This window comes from Pholis gunnellus, assembly GCF_910591455.1.
Source record: "Pholis gunnellus genome assembly, chromosome: 17".
NCBI lineage: Eukaryota > Metazoa > Chordata > Actinopteri > Perciformes > Pholidae > Pholis > Pholis gunnellus.
The window spans coordinates 21412099-21434711 of record NC_136544.1 but is presented as its reverse complement, the minus strand read 5'-3'; the positions used below and the strand labels follow the sequence as shown (position 1 = coordinate 21434711).

The following is a 22613-nucleotide window of genomic DNA, read 5'->3' as shown; positions in this document are numbered from 1 at the left end:
CTCTTTGGATTCGTCATATTTAGTTTCATTAATTCTTGAGTTATTTTTATCTCCTGAAATGATAAAAGATCTAGAAGTTGGAGGAATGTTTTTAAAGTTATTTATTTTTTCTTCACCAGATTTCCACCAAATGTAACATTTTAAATGATAGTTTGTGTTCAACGTCTGATCTTCATCTGAGACCCACCATCATCATCATCAGCAGCTGCGCTCTTCACACTGTGTCTGTGTGTGTGTGTGTGTGTGTGTGTGTGTGTGTGTGTGTGTGTGCGTGTTGTCAAACACCTCGTGACTTTTCCATCTGAACCACTCTTCGGACTGACCTTAGAGAGTAAAGAGGAACACGTTGCTGTTCAGATTAAAGTTAAACATAAATGATGTGATGATGAATGATATCTTATTATATTTATATTTAGTTTCCTGCTGCAGCTGTAAACACAAACATTGTTTCCACCAACATGTTCTGAAACATGACGTCATGTTCTGGATTTAAACATAATTACAGGTCATCACATCCTCTCATGAAACACTTTTACTGCAGCGGGGAAGAACTTCCTGTATTCAAAGCTTTAAAGTAAAGAAAAGATGAAACATCCTTTAATTATTGTCACATGATGATGAACACGTGACAGATCAAAGTCACAACAACATGTTTTATGTTTATATACTAAAGTACAACGTGTACCTCTGAGACGTAGTAGAGTAGAAGTTTAAAGGAACAGAAGGTGTATTTATGACCATGTGACTCATAATTATTATAATTAGAGTTAAACATAACAAAGAAAAGTCACTTTATTATTATCAGTTCACTCTTCATATTTATATATTTATGACGTTTTAACAAACTTCTTGTTTCCTCTGAGCTCAGTCAGCTGTTTAGCTCATGTTGTTGTCTCTTCCTCCTCCTCCTCCTCCTCCTCCTCCTCCTCCTCCTCCTCCTCCTCCTCCTCCTCTTCCTCACTGTAAATATTTTTCTCAGCTCTGACCCACGTGTTAAGGTGTGCCCTCCGTTGTGTCTACAGGATCTTAGCGCCTGTAAACAGAGGAACCAGGTCACAGAGCAGAGATCAGCTGTTCTCTCTGAACCTCCTTACTTCATGTTATTTATAATATCTCCTCATGTTGATACTAAAGTTGAATCTTTATTCTTCATGTTTTGTAATATTTCACATTGTTTGTCTGGAGGAACTTTTAACGTCTCAGCTTCTACCCAGAATGTTCAGCAGGCTAGCTGTCTTTATGCTAAGCTAACAATCTGAACATATATATAAAATACACTTTATATATTGAATCTTGTTTTATTGATATTTATCCCTCTATTGTTCATATATGTTGATATTTCTGCTCTCTGGCACTGATATGTAAATATATGTATATTATTATTTATGTTTTATTATATATTGTTTATGTTCTTCAGGATTCATTCAGTTCTAAAGAAGTCAAAATAAAAAGATTGAATTGAATTTATTGCAGTTTAATTGTTTTAATATTATTGTCTCAACATTCCAAAAGTAATAGAGATAATTCAGAAAGATCAAAAGAAATAGTGTTTATGATCAACACGTTGTTTTTAAAGGATAATTATTACGTCTTTGTTCTGCGTCCGTGTCCAGACGTTTAGTTTATGAGGTTACTGGGTTTATCTGAAGGTGTGTTTATGAATCATTTAGCAGCAGATATTAATTATTAATGAACAGAATGTTTATCTGTGAGATGATAACAAAGTACAAAGTCAGGTTTAAAGATAAACCTGACTTTGGTCTAAAGGTTACTGCTGACAGGAGCTCTGTCTACAGAGTACATGTACGTATGTGTATATATATATATATATATACATATATATATGTAGTCAGATATCACTGTGTATTCAGATCATTTACTGAAGTAAAAGTACTCAAAACAGTAAAAAAAAAAACTCCTTTACAAGTAAAACACAAGTTAAAGTTTGCTCGTAGTTTTCTTCACTAAATCAGTCAAAAGTCTTAAATCTGCATATTTAAATATTCTAAATATGATTCTTAACAGCGACGGCGATGTTTTGTGTTTTTATACAACAAGAGCTTCGAGGTTAAAAAGAAAACGTGTACTCAGTGGTGAAAGAAGTACTCGTACTTTAGTAAAAGTAGCAGTACCACAGTGTAAAGAAGTACAAGATATACCTAAAGTATCAAAAGTAAAAGTACTCATTATTTATAATAATATATATCATATTATTATAAATAATGGTGCATTAATATATTATATAATAATACATCATCGTGTATTCGTTGATTATTTAAAGTTTTAATATTGTAAAGTAACTAAAAGTTATTAAATAAATGTCGTGGGGGAAAAAGTACAATATTTCCCTCTGAGATGAAGTGGAGGAGAAATATAAAGATGTGAAGTACAAGTACCTCCTAACTGTACATCAAGTACCTCCTAATTGTACATCAAGTACCTCCTAACTGTACATCAACTTGTATCACATTCCAACAACAAGCAGGGTTTACTCTTCTTCGCTGTTTCTGAGTGAAAGCTGCAGCTGCAGGCTGCGTCCAGCAGGTGGCGGTGTGGCCCTGAACCTTGTGACGGGTGAGTTCCGGTGAAGCGACGGTTACTCAGCTGGTGAAACAGCTCGGCCCGGTGGAGCCTCCACCAGCAGGCGGGAACTCAGCTGAAGACTTCCGGTGTTGTAGTCAGAACGTGAGTGTGGTCACGCGCTCACTGCTCCAGGTGTCCATTGACTTCCATCATGGCTGCTGTTCACTGTCGCTCTGAACAAAGTAGAAAATAATACGGAAAAACAAAAGCATAAAGATTAATACATTACATTATTAAATGAGGAGGAATAAATAAATGAAAGTATACAGCAAAATAAAGCGCAATTTATATATAAGTAAGTAATGAGAATAGATTTTTTAAATATAGAAATAAGTAAACAATCAATGATAATGCGATTATCCTTTTATGTTTTGTCTTTTTATTTCCACATTTCTTTACATTTTCATATTCTTTTTTATTGTTGATATTTATTTTCCTGTGACTCCACATGAAAGGGAACTACTTTATGTAAAACACAGCATAAAGTTCAGCGTTCTGTGTTATTAATAACGACTAAACGGGCTGAAAGACGCACGACCGCTGGTGTGAGCTGGTTCATGAATATAGTCGGGCGTGTTCTCAGGCCGGTGAAGAAGCAGAGAGCTCGATGGAGCTGAGCCATCGGGGCGGGTTGCTTCCAGCACGTTGCAGCTTGTGTTCTCTCTGACGGCCTCGCCTGTTCCTGGGAACGCATTGTTGGCAGACTTCACCTCCAGATTCTGAGGAATCAACAGGAGTCTTGTTCAAGTCAATATTTACCGACACCAACACAATGCAGAGTGCAGATACTTAACAGTCTTGGCACCGAGACCCGTCCATCACCATTGATGATACCGTGGTGACGCCAACTCGGATTGCGAGGAACCTGGGTGTGACCCTGGACGACTAACTGTTGTTCTCAGCAAACATCTCATCGGTTACACGCTCCTGTAGATTCCTGCTCTACAACATCAGGAGGATTCTCCTCTTCCTCACTGAGGAGATGGAGCAGGTCCTCATCCAGGCTCTGGTCATCTCCCTCCTGGTCTACTGCAGCTCTCTACTTGCTGGAGCCCCGGCGTCGGCCATCAGACCTCTGGAGCTCGTCCAGAAAGCTGCAGCTCGTCTGGTGTTCAATCGCCCCAAGTTCTCCCAAAACCTCCCTTCTCCGTGCTCTACACTGGCTCCCTGTAAGAGCTCACATCCAGGTTCAGACTCTGGTGCTGGCCTACAGGTTCAGACTCTGGTGCTAGTCTACAGGTTCAGACTCTGGTGCTAGTCTACAGGTTCAGACTCTGGTGCTAGCCTACAGGTTCAGACTCTGGTGCTAGTCTACAGGTTCAGACTCTGGTGCTAGTCTACAGGTTCAGTCTCTGGTGCTAGTCTACAGGTTCAGACTCTGGTGCTAGCCTACAGGTTCAGACTCTGGTGCTAGCCTACAGGTTCAGACTCTGGTGCTAGTCTACAGGTTCAGACTCTGGTGCTAGTCTACAGGTTCAGACTCTGGTGCTAGTCTACAGGTTCAGTCTCTGGTGCTAGTCTACAGGTTCAGACTCTGGTGCTAGCCTACAGGGCAGTGAAAGGAACAGCTCCTTCCTGTCTCCAGGCCATGGTCTAGCCCTACACCCCCGCCCGACCACTTGGCTCTGCTGCCTCGGGGCGATCGGTTCCCCGTCGCTCAGAGGTCCCTGCGGCCGATGGACCCGGTCTCTGTTCTCTGTCCTGGCCCCACGATGGTGGAATGAACTCCCCACTGACGTCAGGACAGCAGAGTCGCTGCCCATCTTCCATCAGGCTGAAGACTCACCTCTTCATGAAGCTCTACCCTGAGCCTTCCTCTCAGCACTGGTTGTGTTCATGCTAGTGTGTTTCTGTACGTCTGCTCTGGTTTATGCTCTTAGATGTTTAAAGGAGATGAACTCATGACTTCTGGTGACTAGTAGTTCTCTTGAATACTATGTTGAATACACTTACTGTAAGTCTCTTTGGATAAAAGCGTCTGCTCAATGAATGTAATGTGATGTAAATTATTTTGTTATCTTTGATAATTAGAACATATTTCATGGTGTAACTGCTATGTCATAAAGACCTTCAAAGGTCTGTTCATGATCCTGTAGATGTCTGCTCACAAGGATATGTGCAGAAATCAGCATTTACATCCAATAATTCCACAAACAGTGCTGGACTCAAACTCTCCCATCTATGAGGTTCAGACGGGTTTACTCTTCTTCACTGTTTCTGAGTGAAAGCTGCAGCTGCAGGCTGCGTCCAGCAGGTGGCGGTGTGGCCCTGAACCTTGTGACGGGTGAGTTCCGGTGAAGCGACGGTTACTCAGCTGGTGAAACAGGTCGGCCCGGTGGAGCCTCCACCAGCAGGCGGGAACTCAGCTGCAGACTTCCGGTGTTTTAGTCAGAACTTCTCCGTCGTGGTCGCTCCCTTAACCAGAGAGACCCGTGAGTGTGGTCACGCGCTCACTGCTCCAGGTGTCCATTGACTTCCATCATGGCTGCTGTTCACTGTCGCTCTGAACAAAGTAGAAAATAATACGGAAAAACAAAAGCATAAAGATTAATACATTACATTATTAAATGAGGAGAAATAAATAAATGAAAGTATACAGCAAAATAAAGAGTACTTTATATATAAGTAAGTTATAAGTATAGATTTTTTAAATATAGAAATAAGTAAACAATCAATGATAATGCTATTATCCTTTTATGTTTTGTCTTTTTATTTCCACATTTCTTTACATTTTCATATTCTTTTTTATTGTTGATATTTATTTTCCTGTGACTCCACATGAAAGGGAACTACTTTATGTAAAACACAGCATAAAGTTCAGCGTTCTGTGTTATTAATAACGACTAAACGGGCTGAAAGACGCACGACCGCTGGTGTGAGCTGGTTCATGAATATAGTCGGGCGTGTTCTCAGGCCGGTGAAGAAGCAGAGAGCTCGATGGAGCTGAGCCATCGGGGCGGGTTGCTTCCAGCACGTTGCAGCTTGTGTTCTCTCTGACGGCCTCGCCTGTTCCTGGGAACGCATTGTTGGCAGACTTCACCTCCAGATTCTGAGGAATCAACAGGAGTCTTGTTCAAGTCAATATTTACCGACACGAACACAATGCAGAGTGCAGATACTTAACAGTCTTGGCACCGAGACCCGTCCATCACCATTGATGATACCGTGGTGACGCCAACTCATTTAATTATTTTATTATCTTTGATAATCATTGAACATATTTCGTGGTGTAACTGCTATGTCATAAAGACCTTCAGAGGTCTGTTCATGATCCTGTAGATGTCTGCTCACAAGGATCTGAGCAGAAATCAGCATTTACATCCAATAATTCCACAAACAGTGCTGAACTCAAACTCTCTCATCTATGAGGCTCAGACGGGATTTGATTTCCTCCAAAATGTGAACAAAGAAATATGAAAACACAAGTTCTGGTGAAAGAAGATGACGGTGATGTTGGGACCGTGTGCTCTGGGCCTCAGAGAAGCTCCGAGGAATGTTCATGCACTAACAATAAAACCTCTAACTGGACGAGGGCCGCAGACCCCCCAGGACCCCTGTGGCTCAGACCTTCTTTTACCAAACCTTGTTTCACTCCCACCTCCACACCAGACCACGCGGTTCCATTCACACGTCAGGAGGCAAGAACACAACGCTGCTGCTTTTAAACTAGAGGACAGTTTGCCTGCAGACGTGAAGGAAACTCTTCAGAGAAACAGATTCTCTTTCTCTGTGTCAGCCGTAAGGACGGGGATCCTCCACCACAGAGACTTTATCGTGCACAGCCGATGAAAAGGATGGAAGTCGTCTGATCGTGAGGCTGATTCAGGTCATTGTGTTTATCGGGAAGTTACTGTATCGTATAGCTGATCATTGAAAGAACAGAACCCCACGTTCTGTGTGATAGGTTAACAGTTTACGCCTTGCTTTGAGTGAAACTACTCCTCCCTCCTCTTTCACACACACACACACACACACACACACACACACACACACACACACACACACACACACACACACACACACACACACACAGACTATAATATATAAAGATGAAATGACAAACTATTCAACAACACATCAACAGCAGCAAGACATCAGCGATCACCTGCTCCTACAAGACAAAGACAAAGCGACGATGACAGGTGAGTCTCTTTCATACAGAGGTGGTTCTGGTCTTTAGTGAACCAGCAGAGCAACACCTTATTCTCTAAGTTCTGTTTTCAGATCTCATTCACACGATGAAGCTTCTTTCATCATCATACTCGAGCCTCTACTTGTCTTTCTTCTTCTGGAACAATGAACTTTGTCTTTAAGACCTTGTTTGTTGTACACGACTTCATTTCACATTTATATTTCTTGTAATGAACAGATTTCTATTTGCATAGTTGCATTGTGTTGTTACAGTTGTTAAGCTTTAATATCTTTGATTGACTTGATTTAACAAATGGAACAGCTCTGGCTCATGGATTCATGTCTCACATAACGATGTATTTGTTAGTGATTAAGTATTTTAGACAGATCGGCTGCATCGTGCAAATTAAGAAGTGACATTTGCTAAATCACTGCTAACATTTCTAACATCAGCTTTTACCATTCAAAGAGTATTCATGGCTTGATTCATCATGTTTCAGCATTTTAATTAATTTGATGATTTAGACACAACAGACAGAACTATAACTACGCTGTATAGTGACAGTAGTTCACTCCTCATTATGGGATGTGAGCAGCAAGTGACCTTCTTTCAAAAGTTACTCGGTTATATTTCTGAAATCTTGTGTTTTTAGGACTTTCACTGTACTTTCACTTTATTTCGAGGAGTTAAAAAATATCCTTTTTTTTAGCAAGCAACATAAAACCAGCTGGAACTAATCAAATACAAGCGTTTGACTGAACAAACACAGAAGAAAAGGCAAAGAACCAGAAAGAAAGGGAAACAAATAAATCAAAATAAATCACAGCCGACTATTTGTACAAGTCTTGATTGCTGATCCGGATCGGAGGGCAGGACAGGGTGTCGGTCCAATCAGGACCTCCAGACGGACTCGCACAGGCAACAAAGAACAACTCTGTTAGTTCTATTTATTGAGTTCTGGCAGAGAAATGAACCAGGAGGGGGCAGAAAGATCAAAGGGGCTTTTAATGAATGACTTTTACAACCGGGAAAAGCAGCTTCAGTGGCCAAACAGTTCATCCATTCATTTCTCTTGGCGAGGACTTTTAAAGCCATATTTTGGAAAGATGCCCATCTAAACACTAACCGGTACTTACCAGTATAGTTCAGACCCCTCCGGGTCATAACTACTCCGGCCGCTAGGGGGCGCTGTGACATTTGGTCTCAGGTGGAGGGTTGAAAATGAGAAACACGGTTTTGCTGTTTTGGGGTCTTTTACCAATAGATGGACATGAAATGTGTTCCTCACATCACATGTGTTTCTCCTCTGGTCCACGGTGTTAGACACAGCTTCATGTAACAGCTGATCATCTAACTTCTAGAGATAAGGAAACAACACTGAGATGAACAGCTTTAAGAAATATATATTTATCCATAAAACGCAGAATAATATCTCTGGTAGAAACATAACTCAGTATTTTACCATCTTTTACGATTAATAGTCAATAAAAAGACAGCGCTGTGAGACTTTGAATATCAATAATTACTGTTTGTTTTAAATTCTCCAACAGAGCCAAAGAAGCCCGAGCTGAAGATTATGCTCATTGGAAAGACTAAAGCTGGGAAGACTTCATCCATGAACACCCTCATGGGGAGAGATCCTGTTTACTCTCTGCCGTCTGCTTCCTCTGACACAACAGAGTGCACGAGTGAAACACGAGAGTTTGATGACTATAAACTGGTTATCATCGATACTCCAGGTATGTTGCACACAAAGAAAACAAAAGCAGAGCTGGAGAAAACCCTCACGGACGCCATCGTACACGCCGCTCCTGGTGTTCATATGTTCCTGCTTGTGACGACGCATCGAGCTGAATCAAAAGGCGATATGGAGTCATGGAAAATCCTTCAGGAGATGTTCGGTGAAAACACCAAAGATTACACATTGGCCTTGTTCACCAAAGGAGATATAAAACCTCTATCTCAGGAAGACTTCGATGGGAGACGCATCAAAGGCTTCAGCGTTGACTGGCATACTTTTGACAACAAGGAGAACACAATCCCAGACCAGGTGCCGGAGCTTCTGAAGAAGATCAACAGCATTGTTCAAAACAGAGAAGAAAAGAAGAAGATGTACACCAATGAAATGTTTCAGCAGGCTCAGAAGATCAAAGAGGAGATGGAGAAGAAAATGAGGGAAGAACAAGAAAAACAAGGCAAAAAACCAGAAGTAGATGAGGAAGGGATTATTCAAGCAACGGTGAAGGAAATCTTGAGTCAGTTTGCGGGCGAGAAAAATTGCAAAATTGTGTTCGATGTCGTCACTTGGATCAAAAACACAGTTGAAAAACTTTGCTAAACTGAAGAAGTGAAAGATGTCAACTGAATATTCCCCAAAAGTCAAAAAGTTATGGAACAGGGAAATCAAAGTGGTGAATGGGTGTTAATATGATTGTTTTTTCATCTTTTTTTTTGTTCGATTATCACAGACGCATTAAAACACTCTTTATAATTACTGGGTTGAATTTCAAATAGTTTGTATGTTGTGAAGTAATGATCCAGTTTTCTCCCAGCTGTGTGTTTTCTCCCATGTGACCGTGGTGAAGGTCCTTTATAGACTAACATGAAGTCATGTGACCGTGGTGAAGGTCCTTTATAGACTAACATGAAGTCATGTGACCGTGGTGAAGGTCCTTTATAGACTAACGTGAAGTCACGTGACCGTGGTGAAGGTCCTTTATAGACTAACATGAAGTCACGTGACCGTGGTGAAGGTCCTTTATAGACTAACATGAAGTCATGTGACCGTGGTGAAGGTCCTTTATAGACTAACATGAAGTCATGTGACCGTGGTGAAGGTCCTTTATAGACTAACGTGAAGTCACGTGACCGTGGTGAAGGTCCTTTATAGACTAACGTGAAGTCACGTGACCGTGGTGAAGGTCCTTTATAGACTAACGTGAAGTCATGTGACCGTGGTGAAGGTCCTTTATAGACTAACGTGAAGTCACGTGACCGTGGTGAAGGTCCTTTATAGACTAACGTGAAGTCACGTGACCGTGGTGAAGGTCCTTTATAGACTAACATGAAGTCATGTGACCGTGGTGAAGGTCCTTTATAGACTAACATGAAGTCATGTGACCGTGGTGAAGGTCCTTTATAGACTAACGTGAAGTCACGTGACCGTGGTGAAGGTCCTTTATAGACTAACATGAAGTCACGTGACCGTGGTGAAGGTCCTTTATAGACTAACGTGAAGTCATGTGACCGTGGTGGAGTTCCTTTATAGACTAACGTGAAGTCACGTGACCGTGGTGGAGTTCCTTTATAGACTAACATGAAGTCACGTGACCGTGGTGAAGGTCCTTTATAGACTAACATGAAGTCACGTGACCGTGGTGAAGGTCCTTTATAGACTAACATGAAGTCATGTGACCGTGGTGAAGGTCCTTTATAGACTAACATGAAGTCATGTGACCGTGGTGAAGGTCCTTTATAGACTAACATGAAGTCACGTGACCGTGGTGAAGGTCCTTTATAGACTAACATGAAGTCATGTGACCGTGGTGGAGGTCCTTTATAGACTAACGTTAGCTTTTTACTTTACACTTCAAACATCATCAAAGTGGAGTTCATTACTGAAGATTATCTTGGTTTGTGGAGGGAAATGTAACATGTAATGAATGAATGCATGACATTATGCAGTGTAATCAAATATTAACAGACAATATGTTCTTTAATGTTCAATGTTTTAAGACAAATATTGATTTGTGGAGTGTAAAGTCATTGGTTTTCATTTACATTGTTTTCATTTTTTCTGTCAGATGAAAATGTTTTTAAACAATAAATAATGCAAATTAAACTTCAGGATTTGTCTTTTTTCTCCTGGTATTTCACTTGTATCCTCCTCCGTCAGTGTTAGAAGCTCAAAGCAGCTGACGTAGTAGAGAAAGACAGAGAGCGTGAGTGTCTTTGGCTTCTGGAGCTACAATAGACTAAGTAGAGTGCTATAAGCTGCAGCGAGGCTGCTTCAGTGTTCGTGCTTTTGCAGTTTGTGTTTGTGTGATTCAGGCCACGTCCACACTACTCCGATTTCAGCATCGTTTTCTAATTGATCCTCGTCCACACTAACACGCCTGAACACAAACATCACGTGACTCTTCACGTGCACTGGGCATGCGGGCGGGTGCTGGTGTAAACAGGAAGTAGATTGGTTGCTTAGTTAAAAAAAATACGACAGAGTGATAAAGTGGTCTTTAATAATGAAAGGTCGTGTTTGATACTTTAGATCTTCTCTAAAATCTTCCTCCATGAACTCAAACAGACAGTTCGTGGAAGGTTTTAGGAGGTCCTACCAGGTGACATGGAGGGGGGCCGTGTCTGACTACGGGGGTTCCACAAGGTTCAGTCCTGGGCCCCCTTCTCTGCTCCCTCTTGTTTCTGCGCTGTAACTCTGCTCTGGTTTATGCTCTTAGATGCTTGATTAAACAAGGAGATGTACTTATGACTTCTGGTGACTCTAGTTCTCTTGAATACCGATGTTGAACACACTTATCGTGAGTCGCTTTGGATGAAAGCTAAATGACTGTGATGTCTGTATACTGATGTCACCTGATGCTACGTCACTAAGTCACATGACATGTCCGTAGCTTTGAGGTAACAATCACACAGTTATGTGGATGCAGAGCATAATGTGTCTCATTCTTTGCCTCTCTCTTCGTTTCCATAAATGTAGAAATATAAAACATGCAGACGAGCAAGCAGAGCAGCGTGGTAGCACTCGAGAGGAAGGTGTGTGTGTGTGTGTGTGTGTGTGTGTGTGTGTATGTGTGTGTGTGTGTGTGTGTGTGTGTGTGTGTGTGTGTGTGTGTGTGTGTGTGTGTGCGTGTGTGCGTGTGTGCGTGTGTGTGTGCGTGTACCGGCATGTTTAAGTGACGGGCTAGAGGTGTTAACTGGTGATTCATATCAGATGCTCTGGAGTCAACCTGATGTGTAATTGTTAAACCTAACGTCCTGGGCAAGAAATGAGAAATATGTCTGAGATTATTTTACAAATAATTGTTTTTATGGTTCAGTTTCTATACAGATTAGTGAGCTTTAGAGGTGCTGGTAGGTGGATTTTGCTACCTTTGGACAGAGCCACGCTGTTTCCCCTGTTTCCAGTCTTTATGCTAAGCTAGGCTATCCAGCTGCACTTTCATATTTACTGTACAGTGATGCGTTTTCTCTCTTCAACAAACACCCCGGTGGGCTCTTCTAGATATCAGGTATGACACCAGAGCCTCGGCCGGTCTGTTTGAGGCCTCTGGTCTTCAGTCGACCATCTAGTTTCACCAGGATCCTGCTCACTACGGTTCATCAAAGTTGGCCAACGATTTCAAGGAGAACTTTGAGAAGGGGTCCGGTTAGTGTAGGATCACGAGTAGACGACTGAACTACTCTGAGGCAGGTCGTCCCTGTGGGTGGACTTCCCCGCTGTGAACAGCTTGTTTGTCTTATTTTGTGTCGTTTTAATGTCCATCAGCAGGAAGAGCACACACTCACCTTCACGTCACAGGAAGATGCCCGTCTTACAGCTGTCAGCGGGGGGTTCACTCGGAGCACAAAGAGTACCCTGAGCCAAAGCTTTTAGGTTTCTCTACATCACTTGTAGGGTGTTTCAGAGTACGTTCATTTCCTTTACAAGTTTATACAACAATCAAGCAAGTAAGCAAGCAGATGTATATATGTTACGTCCCGAAGGCGATGATCATAATGCTGTTTGTTCTGTTAAGGCGAGCTGACGTTTCTCTGTGTAGAGCGGAGTCTTTGGTGTTCATGTCTTCTGTCGTCCTCACAGGGTGTGACCGTTGGGTTGTGACAACGTTCGGGCGTTCCAGCTCGTAGACAGGATGTGCATCCTGTGTGTGTGTGTGTGCGTGTGTGTGTGTGTGTGCGCGTGTGTGCGTGTGTGTGTGTGTGTGTGTGTGCGTGTGTGTGTGTGTGTGATATTGCTACGTTTTAATGCATATATATATTATGATATGTGTTTACAATTTGTATACGTTTCTCTCAACAACAGACGATAGAGTGGTATCAACCTGAACATCTAACTCTACCAGAGGGCAAAGGTCCAGGACCTTCATGTGGTCCTGGACCTTCATGTGGTCCTGGACCTTCATGTGGTCCTGGACCTTCATGTGGTCCTGGACCTTCACGTGGTCCTGGACCACCTTTCTGCTGGAATCCTACTTGTACCTCTTAAACTGTCTTTACATCTCTATGATGGATTGTCTAGTATTGTGGGGACTTTGTTATGAACTTCACTAAAGGGATCTGTTGTCCTTGCTGAGACTTGTGGAATTGTACTGAATGTTCTGGAGCTCTTCCCTCTTCTGTGATGCTTTCGGCCACATCCAGCCACAAACAGGAGACGTGTTCCAGGGGAGGGAACCAGAAGCAGGCTTCAATATAAAAGGATGAGACGGGAATGAAAATAGTCAGAAGAAGAGACGAGACTTCAAAGATGAGCTGCTTTTCCAAGAAAGAGACGGACCCTCTAAAGGCTGGTTAGTACTCTATATTCATCCACAGCTCGTTCTCTTCTCTCTTTTGGGTCAACGTGAACTAATATTGACAGAAACGGTCCTTTACTGTACATACAGGTGTTAGCTGGTGTCTCTATCTGCAGTGGGACGTTTTATTATCCTCATGATCAGTTCATGAACACTTTAACGCTTCATATTCACTCTGGAGCTTCATATTTATTCATATTTTTACATACACAGACTTGATTTGTTTTTACTTTGCTTATGTAATTTGTCACAAACAGGACTTTTGGATTCAATATTGCTGTTAAATGCAAATTATGGTGACAGATACAGACACGTTTAATTACAAATAGCAGCCAAAGCAGACGTTTACTGTTTGTTTCTGAACGTGATCATTTCATTTTATTTAGCAATTTTAGTAAGAGAGGCATCTCAGTTGATATCCTCGGCCATGTTCATGGTGTTGGTGCCTTTTGGAGAGTTTTTCATGCACAAATAAATAATACGGTTTGCTGCGCGGTGAAGTGTGTGCTGCTGTGTGTGCGCTGCTGTGTGTGCGCTGCTGTGTGTGTGCTGCTGTGTGTGCGCTGCTGTGTGTGCGCTGCTGGAATCCGTTTTAAACGGAATATCAAGAACTTGAGACTCGGATAATCCTGAAACACCGCACAGGCTGGAGCTTTGAGCTTTACTTCAGAAACCTAGAGGTGATGTCATGGAGACTCTGGCCATGTTTTAAACAGTCTATGTATGTAACACATCAGTCACCTGCAGGTGGATTCTGTTACCATCGGACAGGCTAGCAGTTTCCCCCTGTTTCCAGTCTTTATGCTAAGCTAGGCTAACAAGCACTTGGCTGTAGCTTCGTATTGACTGTTCAGACGTGTGAGTGGTGTCAATATGAACATCTGACCCTGAACTGTTCCTTTTAGATGAACAACTTGATGGCTGTGTTTGACATAACTAACGCCTGTGAATTATTCTAACAGTGGAGGAGCTGAGGATCGTGCTGCTGGGAAAGGTCGGAGTTGAGAAGAGTGCTGCAGGAAACATCATCCTGGGCGATGAAGGTCTTTTCCTCTCATGTGGCAATCAAAAGTGCCAAAAGGCAGAAAAGAATATTAACGAACAAAACGTGGTTGTTGTCGATACTCCGGATCTGAGTCAACCTGACGAAACAAAGGACGAATCGGTGGTGGCAGAGATCAAGAGATCCATCTTCCTTACCAAGCCCGGTCCTCACGTGTTCCTGCTTGTGCTGATGTATCCTGACCCATTCACAGAAGAGGAAATTAAGATTTGGAAAATCATTCGCAACACTTTTGGCAAAAACATAAACGCTTACACTATGATCTTGTTCACCAGTGAACAACAGAAACCAAAAAAGGATGACATCGAATACTACATTCGATCAAATGAAAATCTCCACAACCTCATCAAAGCGTGCAACAAGAATTACCATGTTTTTGACAACGACCTCCAGGGATCCAATGAAGTCCCTGAGCTACTAGAAAAGATGAGCAGAATGGTTCAGAAAGCAAGAGGATGCTACACTCCTGAGATGCTCGAAAAAGCTCAAACAGAATTCAGAAAACAACAGGAACGAGATGCAGGAAAAGAAGGCAAGCCAATGTCTCTCGAAATTGTTATTGTTGCTGGAGTTTTGGTCGGGTGTATGATCGGGTATCTTGCTGCTGGTGGTGGCACCATGACGTCTGCGGTAGGAGCTGCATTGGGAGGTGGAGCGGGTGGCCTGCTGGCAGCAGGAGTGGCAGGTTTAGTGTTTTACGCCATACGCCCCAAGACAACCCGGGGAGACTGGTTGTAAGCTGATCAGACCAATTCTTACAAATGAAACATATAAAAGGGAAATCATGGTGGTGGAATTTATATATTTGAGTTATTTCTGTTTTGTTTTTGCCTTTGTCAGATTAAATCCGGTACATGTTAAACCAAAAGGCCATTCACATAGTGGCTGAGTCAGCTGAGGTTGCTGCTGATTGGTTGTGGCCGACCTAAACATTTTAGTTTCTGAAATATTAGAGATGGTCAGATGAATGTAGAAGTTGAACAGCGTTTGGGTTCAATGGTCTCACAGATACTATTCTCAATACAGAACAGTTATATATATATAGAACAACAGTCTTTGTAAGTTGTAACTAATAACTTTATTATCATAGATAATGTATTCTACATCTGTTTTGTGCCACAAATATAAGTGCTTTGTTAAATGTAACTGGTTTGGTGCAGCTGGTTTATGTGGAAAGAGATGCTCTTGACTCAAGTATTCAATGTTAAAGGACTCGGATCCCACTTGGGAGCAAAAAACAAACTAAACTAAGGGCCTCAGACCCTCAGGGGCCCCTCAGGCTCCAGGTTGTCTGTGTGCCTTTGACTTTGTGGTAATTTGATTGATTCTAAATTGCTGAGAACAACATGAATAAAACTGGTATACAAGGCTGTGAGGTGGATCCTGGATTTGAACATAATCTTGAGGCCATGTCTAATAAAGGGCTCCTGTGTTAAAGTCTGCTTTAAGACAAAAAGCACCATTGTGACAGTGTCTCCTATCTAAGATGTCTGGTCACTACAAACTTCCTGCACCCAAATGTCCCCCAAAAGAGGGCAGGGGCCAAACTTTAGGCAGGCTCCTCATTTTAGTCAACATGACCTAACTTTTTAGTTAACACTAGCTAACATCTTAGTTAACACTAGCTAACATCTTAGTTAACGCTAGCTAACATCTTAGTTAACACTAGCTAACATGTTAGTTAACGCTAGCTAACATCTTAGTTAACGCTAGCTAAAATCTTAGTTAACACTAGCTAACATCTTAGTTAACACTAGCTAACATCTTAGTTAACGCTAGCTAACATCTTAGTTAACGCTAGCTAACATCTTAGTTAACACTAGCTAACATCTTAGTTAACGCTAGCTAACATCTTAGTTAACGCTAGCTAACATCTTAGTTAACACTAGCTAACATCTTAGTTAACACTAGCTAACATCTTAGTTAACGCTAGCTAACATCTTAGTTAACGCTAGCTAACATCTTAGTTAACGCTAGCTAACATCTTAGTTAACGCTAGCTAAAATCTTAGTTAACACTAGCTAACATCTTAGTTAACACTAGCTAACATCTTAGTTAACACTAGCTAACATCTTAGTTAACGCTAGCTAACATCTTAGTTAACGCTAGCTAACATCTTAGTTAACGCTAGCTAACATCTTAGTTAACACTAGCTAACATCTTAGTTAACACTAGCTAACATCTTAGTTAACGCTAGCTTAGATTTTAATTAATGCTAACTAACATTTTAGTTAACATGACCTAACATTTTAGTTAATGCTAACTAACTTTTTAGTTAATGCTAACTAACATTTTAGTTGTCATTACCTTACGTTTTAGTTAACGCTAGCTAACATTTCAGTTAACATTACTCAACATTTTTGTTTCGATGTTGGCTAAAGATTATAGTTAACGTGAGCTAGGAAATGGAAGCTAACATGTTATCATTATGTTGATGTTTGCTATCCCAGAATGTTGACCCAAAAGCTAAAGTTGAAACAGAGAGCTTCAACTGCATCAATACACAATATAATATCTTCAGTTTGTCATTTTTGGAGCAGTCTCCCCCTATAAACGTACTATGGTTCTATTTGACCCCCTCTTGGACAGTCATGGCTCCAGTATTGCAGTTGAACTTATATATTGCCTCTTCTTTAATCAAATAATCACACGCCAACAAACACACACAATGACCACGACACAGTCTACAGAAAAACATGTTGTAGAAAGTTAAAGGGTTGTCATATTCAAGTACAGCCACCAAGCATCTGTTACTCCATGTAAACGAGCTGCAAACGGGTATTTAATAAGCTTGTAAAACAAGAAAAATGTGTTCTGCATACATCTCTGAACTGTGTTATTAATGTGTGATATACAGACCCCCCCCCTCACACTTCTGAAACGTCCAGTGGACATTGAGCCGGCTGTGGAGCTTTGACGGAGTCGTGGTGCAGCTGGATCCTGTGGACATGATGTGCTAACTGTTGTGATTTGATATATTGATAATGACAAATTATGCATAACTTGTATTTGTTTTCCAAACAGTGGTTGTGTAATCGATACAGCTTTTCATTGTGATTTCTGGATTATGTAATCTTTCACCAATAATAAAGGCCTGTGTCCTCATCAGATTAATGCGTATTACTGACTGGAACCAGCTAGTTTAAACCAACCTGCTGTTATTCAGAGCAGCGAGGCAGAATAACGGCCGTGAGACAAAAACACAAACCTTCATCGTCCTTTCAGGAGTGAGAAGGCCCCGATAGGCCTTCAAGCTCAGCCTGGACTTCCTGGATCGTATTTAATGTCGACCTGAAACATGTACGACTAACACAGCCCTATGTGTTGTTGTTAGTCTTCTGCTGGACTTCTACATGTTGGTGGTGGTTAACTTCTGGAGGTATCAGGACCAAACTCTGGTTCACCATAAACCTCTGATGTGGATTCAGGACGTTTAGGACGCTGACGTCAGCTCGCCTCATGTGAACGTTCACCGTGAACAAAGGTCCATCAACAGGCCGTGGCTGTGCTGCTACACTGACTCCAGGTTCAAGACTTCCTCGTCCTCGTTGCTTCGCTGTGATGTTCCAGCTCGTCTTCACGTTCCTCTGAAGATGAAACGTTTCTCTGAGTCTTTAGAAACATCGTGATCAAAATGTTGGGAGTATTTCCACGTTATACGAAGTTCTACTTCTTTTTACTTCACTCCATTTATTTCACTTTCTCTGTTTCTGTTGCTTCAGATTGAGGTTGGACATATAAATAAGGACCATTGTTATCAAGTACACAAAGTACAACGATCACCTCTGAGATGATATCGTGTTAAAGGTTCTTCATGAGGAGAACCTTTGACACTTCAAAGTGTGTTCCGTTGGTAATACTTCTGTGCTGATACTTGCTGTTAAATGTAACAGAGTACTTGTATTTGGTGCTCTTGATGCGTCTGATCTCCTCTGACGGGACGTTGTGCTGCTGTGTGCAGATGAACAGATGTTTCATGTGATGCTGCCCTCTGGTGGTCACAGGTATAAACCATGAAATATGAAACATTTCATAACTCACTGACTTTAAAGCAGTTCTTCTTCAGGTAAAACCTTCTAATAACAACAACAACAACAACAACAATATAAGTCTGAGCTCTACTTATTTTCTCCTCTTGGATCATTAATGATATATTTTATATATATATATATATATATATATATATATATATATATGAGTTCTAGCTGCTGAGTCGGTCCACCTGGTGAAGCTCTTTCTGAACAGAAAAACCATCTTTAAATAAAACCGTTTCTTTAAACTTGAGGAGATCAAAGATCAATAAAAAGAGTCAAACGATTCTCTGCTCTTTATGTTAAGAACATTAGTGTTTTAATTCAACTCTCATAAAACACGTGATATATAACAACAAAGCGTCTGCTGTGTATAAAATGACTCTTTTGGTTCCAGATGTCTGATCCCAGACCAGCCAGGTCACCAGATCAAGATATTCATCCGTTCATCTGTGATCGGCTCGTTTGGCTCATCGGCAACATTTACAACAAATCCTCAAAAAGAAGAAAAAAAAGTTCCCTCATGTCGTTAAAATTATTTAAAATGTATAATTTCAAGAATTCAACAATAAACATGTTTCTGCATAGCAGAGAGTCCTAAAAACACCAAACACCGAGTCTGAACTCAGATCAGAACGCTGGACACCGGGACTCTGGTGGAGCGGCCGCTCTTTGGGACCACGATGGGCTCGTCTGTAAACAACAACAACAACAACAACAAGGTTATGTATTTACAGCATCAGATATAGTACTTTATATTCCACCACATCTCAGAGGTAACTATAGTACTTTCTACTGTACACCATGCTGTTTATATTGACTATTCACATGTCTCCTCTCCTCTCCTCTCCTCTCCTCCTCTCTCCTCTCCTCTCCTCTCCTCTCCTCTCTTCTCCTCTCCTCTCCCCTCCCCTCTCCTCTCCTCTCCTCCTCTCTCCTCCCCTCTCCTCCCCTCTCCTCCTCTCTCCTCTCCTCTCCTCCTCTCTCCTCTCCTCTCCTCTCCTCTCCCCTCCCCTCTCCTCTCCTCTCCTCCTCTCTCCTCCCCTCTCCTCCCCTCTCCTCCTCTCTCCTCCCCTCTCCTCCCCTCTCCTCCTCTCTCCTCTCCTCTCCTCCTCTCTCCTCTCCTCTCCTCTCCTCTCCCCTCCCCTCTCCTCTCCTCTCCTCCTCTCTCCTCCCCTCTCCTCCCCTCTCCTCCTCTCTCCTCTCCTCTCCTCCTCTCTCCTCTCCTCTCCTCCCCTCTCCTCCTCTCTCCTCTCCTCTCCTCCTCTCCCCTCCCCTCTCCTCTCCTCCTCTCTCCTCCCCTCTCCTCCCCTCTCCTCCTCTCTCCTCCCCTCTCCTCTCCTCTCCTCCTCTCCTCTCCTCTCTTGTGGTCACATGACTGTTGGTCTCAGATGAATCCATCATGACGTCATAGTTTAACAGTGAACTCTTTATTAGAGACGTTTATGATGAAACATGAAGAATAAAATGTTTCTGATGAGATGTGTTCAGGGACGGTCGTGAACATGAACACCTGATGATTCTGATGCGTTTTGGTGATTGATGAAAGAGAACGTCTCACCTGAGGGGGCGTGGCTCTCGGCCCGATCGCGGTCTCCTTTGATGAAGAGCGCGGTGGCGAGGAAGAAGCCTCCTCCGATCACGGCCACGAAGGAGCAGAGCAGCAGAGAGACCTGCAGGGACCGGAACTGCCACAAGAAGGAGTCCGTCTTCCTCAGAGAGTCCGACACCTGAGACACGAGAGACACGAGAGACGTGAGAGACACGAGAGACGTGAGAGACGTGAGAGACACGAGAGACACGAGAGACGTGAGAGACACCTGAGACACCTGAGACAGCGCTCACACCTCGAGTACACACTGGAGGTACTTGTACTACACTTTTCATGAGCTTTAGTGACTTTACTCCTCTGTTGCTCTGTGAATCTCCTCCCTAACGTGGAGGAGGAGTTAGGAGGAGTTAGGAGGAGTTAGGAGGAGTTAGGAGGAGTTAGGAGGAGTCTGAGTGGCTCGGTGGTCCTGGGAGCTGTTGTCCGGTCCCAGTAGACCCTGGTTGGGTCTCCCAAGGCAAACCGGTCTCAGGGGAGAGCCCAGACTAGGAGCGGTCCAGACTAACCCTGATGATAAGCAGCCCACGGTCTTCAGCCACCTCGCCCGGACCGGGGGAACCGGGGAACCCTCCCGGATCCAGACCCAGCAGGGGAGCTCGTCTGCGAGCGTCTGGTGGCCCCTGTGGCCCTTGTGGACCCGCCACCCCGCAGGGACAAGCATCGGGTCGGGTGCAATGCAGACCGGGCGGCGGGTCGGGCCGATCGCCGGCAGCATAGACGAGCTCTAGGGACGGGGAACGCCGCCTCGCTAGCGGGGGAGGAGCCGGAGCTGGACTCACCTCCACACACAGAACCTGGAACCGAGATCCTGGAGAGGGGCTGGACTTTGTCCTTTTCTGGAGTTGCTCAAGGTGAGAGGCGCCGGGCGGGAGCGGGGATACTCACGAGCTCCCGGCTCAATATATACACATAACAATAATGTATTTATGTATTTCATCTACTTTATATCTTTACTGTAATTTACTTTATTTCTCTTTACATTTATTTCTGTATGTTCTTTATTTTCAATCATTATTATTTATGATTTTAAATGTCTGTACCTGATTTAAACAAGATGGATCATCTGAAGGTTTAATCCTTCATTAAATAAATACATTTAATAATAAATATCTTTCTAAAAAATATAGAAATATTAGTTTATTATCAAGGATCTTTGCTGCACCTGTCTATAATAATAAAGCCTTTAAATACCCCAAACACCAAGTGTGTGTGTGTGTGTGTGTGTGTGTGTGTGTGTGTGTGTGTGTGTGTGTGTGTGTGTGTGTGTGGGTGTGTGTGTGTGTGTGTGTGTGTGTGTGTGTGTACACACCACTCCTATCAGGTACGGACTTCCTGCGTCTCCCAGTAGATGTGAGATGACGATCTGAAACGCTTCAGCTGTGGAGCGACGAGTCGGAGGAACGACGTACTGAGAACAAAGTTTACAAATATAAATACAATAATATATATAAATATATTTATAATAATAATAATAAAAAATTACAATTAAAAAAATATTTAATAATAATAACAATACTAAAATAAATCAGTGAAGACGTAAAGACGCCATCAGTGTGTGAGTAATAAGAAGCGATGGAGGACTGTGTCTTCAGGAGTCTCCTCACCAGCAGGATATCAGCCACGATGGCCCAGTTCATGGAGAGGAAGGTCTCTCCGAGGAAGATGAAGACCTGAGAGGACGAAGGGGAAACATCAGCACCGTGTGACTTCACGTATTCACTGACTCGCGCTCCGGCTGAAGCTCCTGAGACTCACGTAGGTGGCGACGGTGCTGGCCTGAGCGAAGACGATGGCGAGGTAGAGGAAGGGAGCCGAGAGGAGCAGCCCGGCGGCGCAGACCAGCGGGTCGGCTCGGTCCGTCCTCGTCCTCAGCCGCCGACTCAGCTGCACGCCGCTGGCCACGCCCAGCACGCCCGACACGCAGGTGATCACCCCGAAGATCAGACTGAGGGAGGAGAAACGCAGCGTCAGGACCACAGAGCGTAGACGTGGACGCAGTCACGACGTGGAGGAGCGACGGAGAGACCTGTCAATCACTGTGTAGCCCCGCCCCTAAAGCATCCCCTGCTTTATGGTCTGTGTGACTCTAAATGGACCATCATTTACTAAATGAACATCATGCTGTATTGAAGAAGACTTGAAACTAGAGATTGAGACCATAAACTCATGTTTACAATGTTTACTGAGGTAATAAATCAAGAGAGAAGTAGAGTCATTTTCTCATAGACTTCTATACAACCAGAGGAGTCGCCCCCTGGTGGACACTAGAGAGAATGCAGCTTTAACACATGAAGCTTTGACTTCTCTTAAAGAACCGGAGGTTGTCTTCTTTCAAATCCCCATAAAAGCAGTTTCTCTCCTCCAGGTGAACACCTGACATCTGGACGGCGTTACACCCACAGCAGGAGATCCACCTGCAGGTTTACCTGTCTGAGGAGGCGCAGTTCCCCTTGAAACAGGGAGGTCTCTCCCCGGTGAACACGGCCGCCCTGTAGAGGAACGTCGGAGCCCAAAGAGCCAGAGAGCCGGTGACGAACGCCACCGCCGTGAAGCCGAAGGTCGACAACACGAAGCTGTAGCTGCAGAGGAGACGCAGGTGTGAGGAACAGGTGTTAAAAACTAAAAACACCTTTCAGTGTTCAAACTAAGACGAAGATTATAT

The 22613-nt window shown here is 43.0% G+C and overlaps 2 protein-coding genes across 5 annotated transcripts in view; one reads left to right on the top strand and one right to left on the bottom strand.

The window, feature by feature from the left end:
• Positions 1-6565: 6565 nt before the first annotated feature.
• On the top strand, positions 6566-17440 carry LOC306709305 (GTPase IMAP family member 4-like). 4 transcript variants are annotated; one of them, XM_079177385.1, is made up of 3 exons: positions 6566-6725; positions 8266-8454; positions 17169-17439. In XM_079177385.1, the coding sequence occupies exons 1-3, from the start codon at positions 6638-6640 to the stop codon at positions 17207-17209; spliced, it is 318 nt and encodes a 105-aa protein (XP_079033511.1). In that variant the 5' UTR covers positions 6566-6637; the 3' UTR covers positions 17210-17439. The 4 variants fall into 4 exon arrangements, with proteins under 4 accessions (XP_079033511.1, XP_079033509.1, XP_079033508.1 ...); XM_079177384.1 differs by lacking the exons at positions 6566-6725; positions 8266-8454 and adding exons at positions 12985-13242; positions 14211-14843 and having other exon boundaries at positions 17169-17440; XM_079177383.1 differs by lacking the exon at positions 17169-17439 and having other exon boundaries at positions 8266-10556.
• A 1200-nt stretch (positions 17441-18640) lies between these two features.
• spns1 (SPNS lysolipid transporter 1, lysophospholipid) overlaps positions 18641-22613 on the bottom strand; it is a 10831-nt gene continuing 6858 nt past the window's right edge. Inside the window, exons 6-11 of the mRNA XM_079177339.1 lie at positions 22378-22580; positions 21707-21896; positions 21556-21621; positions 21261-21359; positions 19904-20072; positions 18641-19035 (exon numbers count right to left, since the gene is read on the bottom strand). Of these exons, the coding sequence (XP_079033465.1) occupies positions 18968-19035; positions 19904-20072; positions 21261-21359; positions 21556-21621; positions 21707-21896; positions 22378-22580 (795 nt within the window). The 3' untranslated portion in view covers positions 18641-18967. The remainder of the gene's footprint in view (positions 19036-19903; positions 20073-21260; positions 21360-21555; positions 21622-21706; positions 21897-22377; positions 22581-22613) is intronic.

Coding starts and splice junctions, on each gene's coding strand:
- LOC306709305 (XM_079177382.1), top strand. CDS start 13,164: ATGAAAATAGTCAGAAGAAGAGACGAGACTTCAAAGATGAGCTGCTTT. Junction 13,243..14,210: donor GACGGACCCTCTAAAGGCTG/GTTAGTACTCTA, acceptor TTATTCTAACAG/TGGAGGAGCTGAGGATCGTG.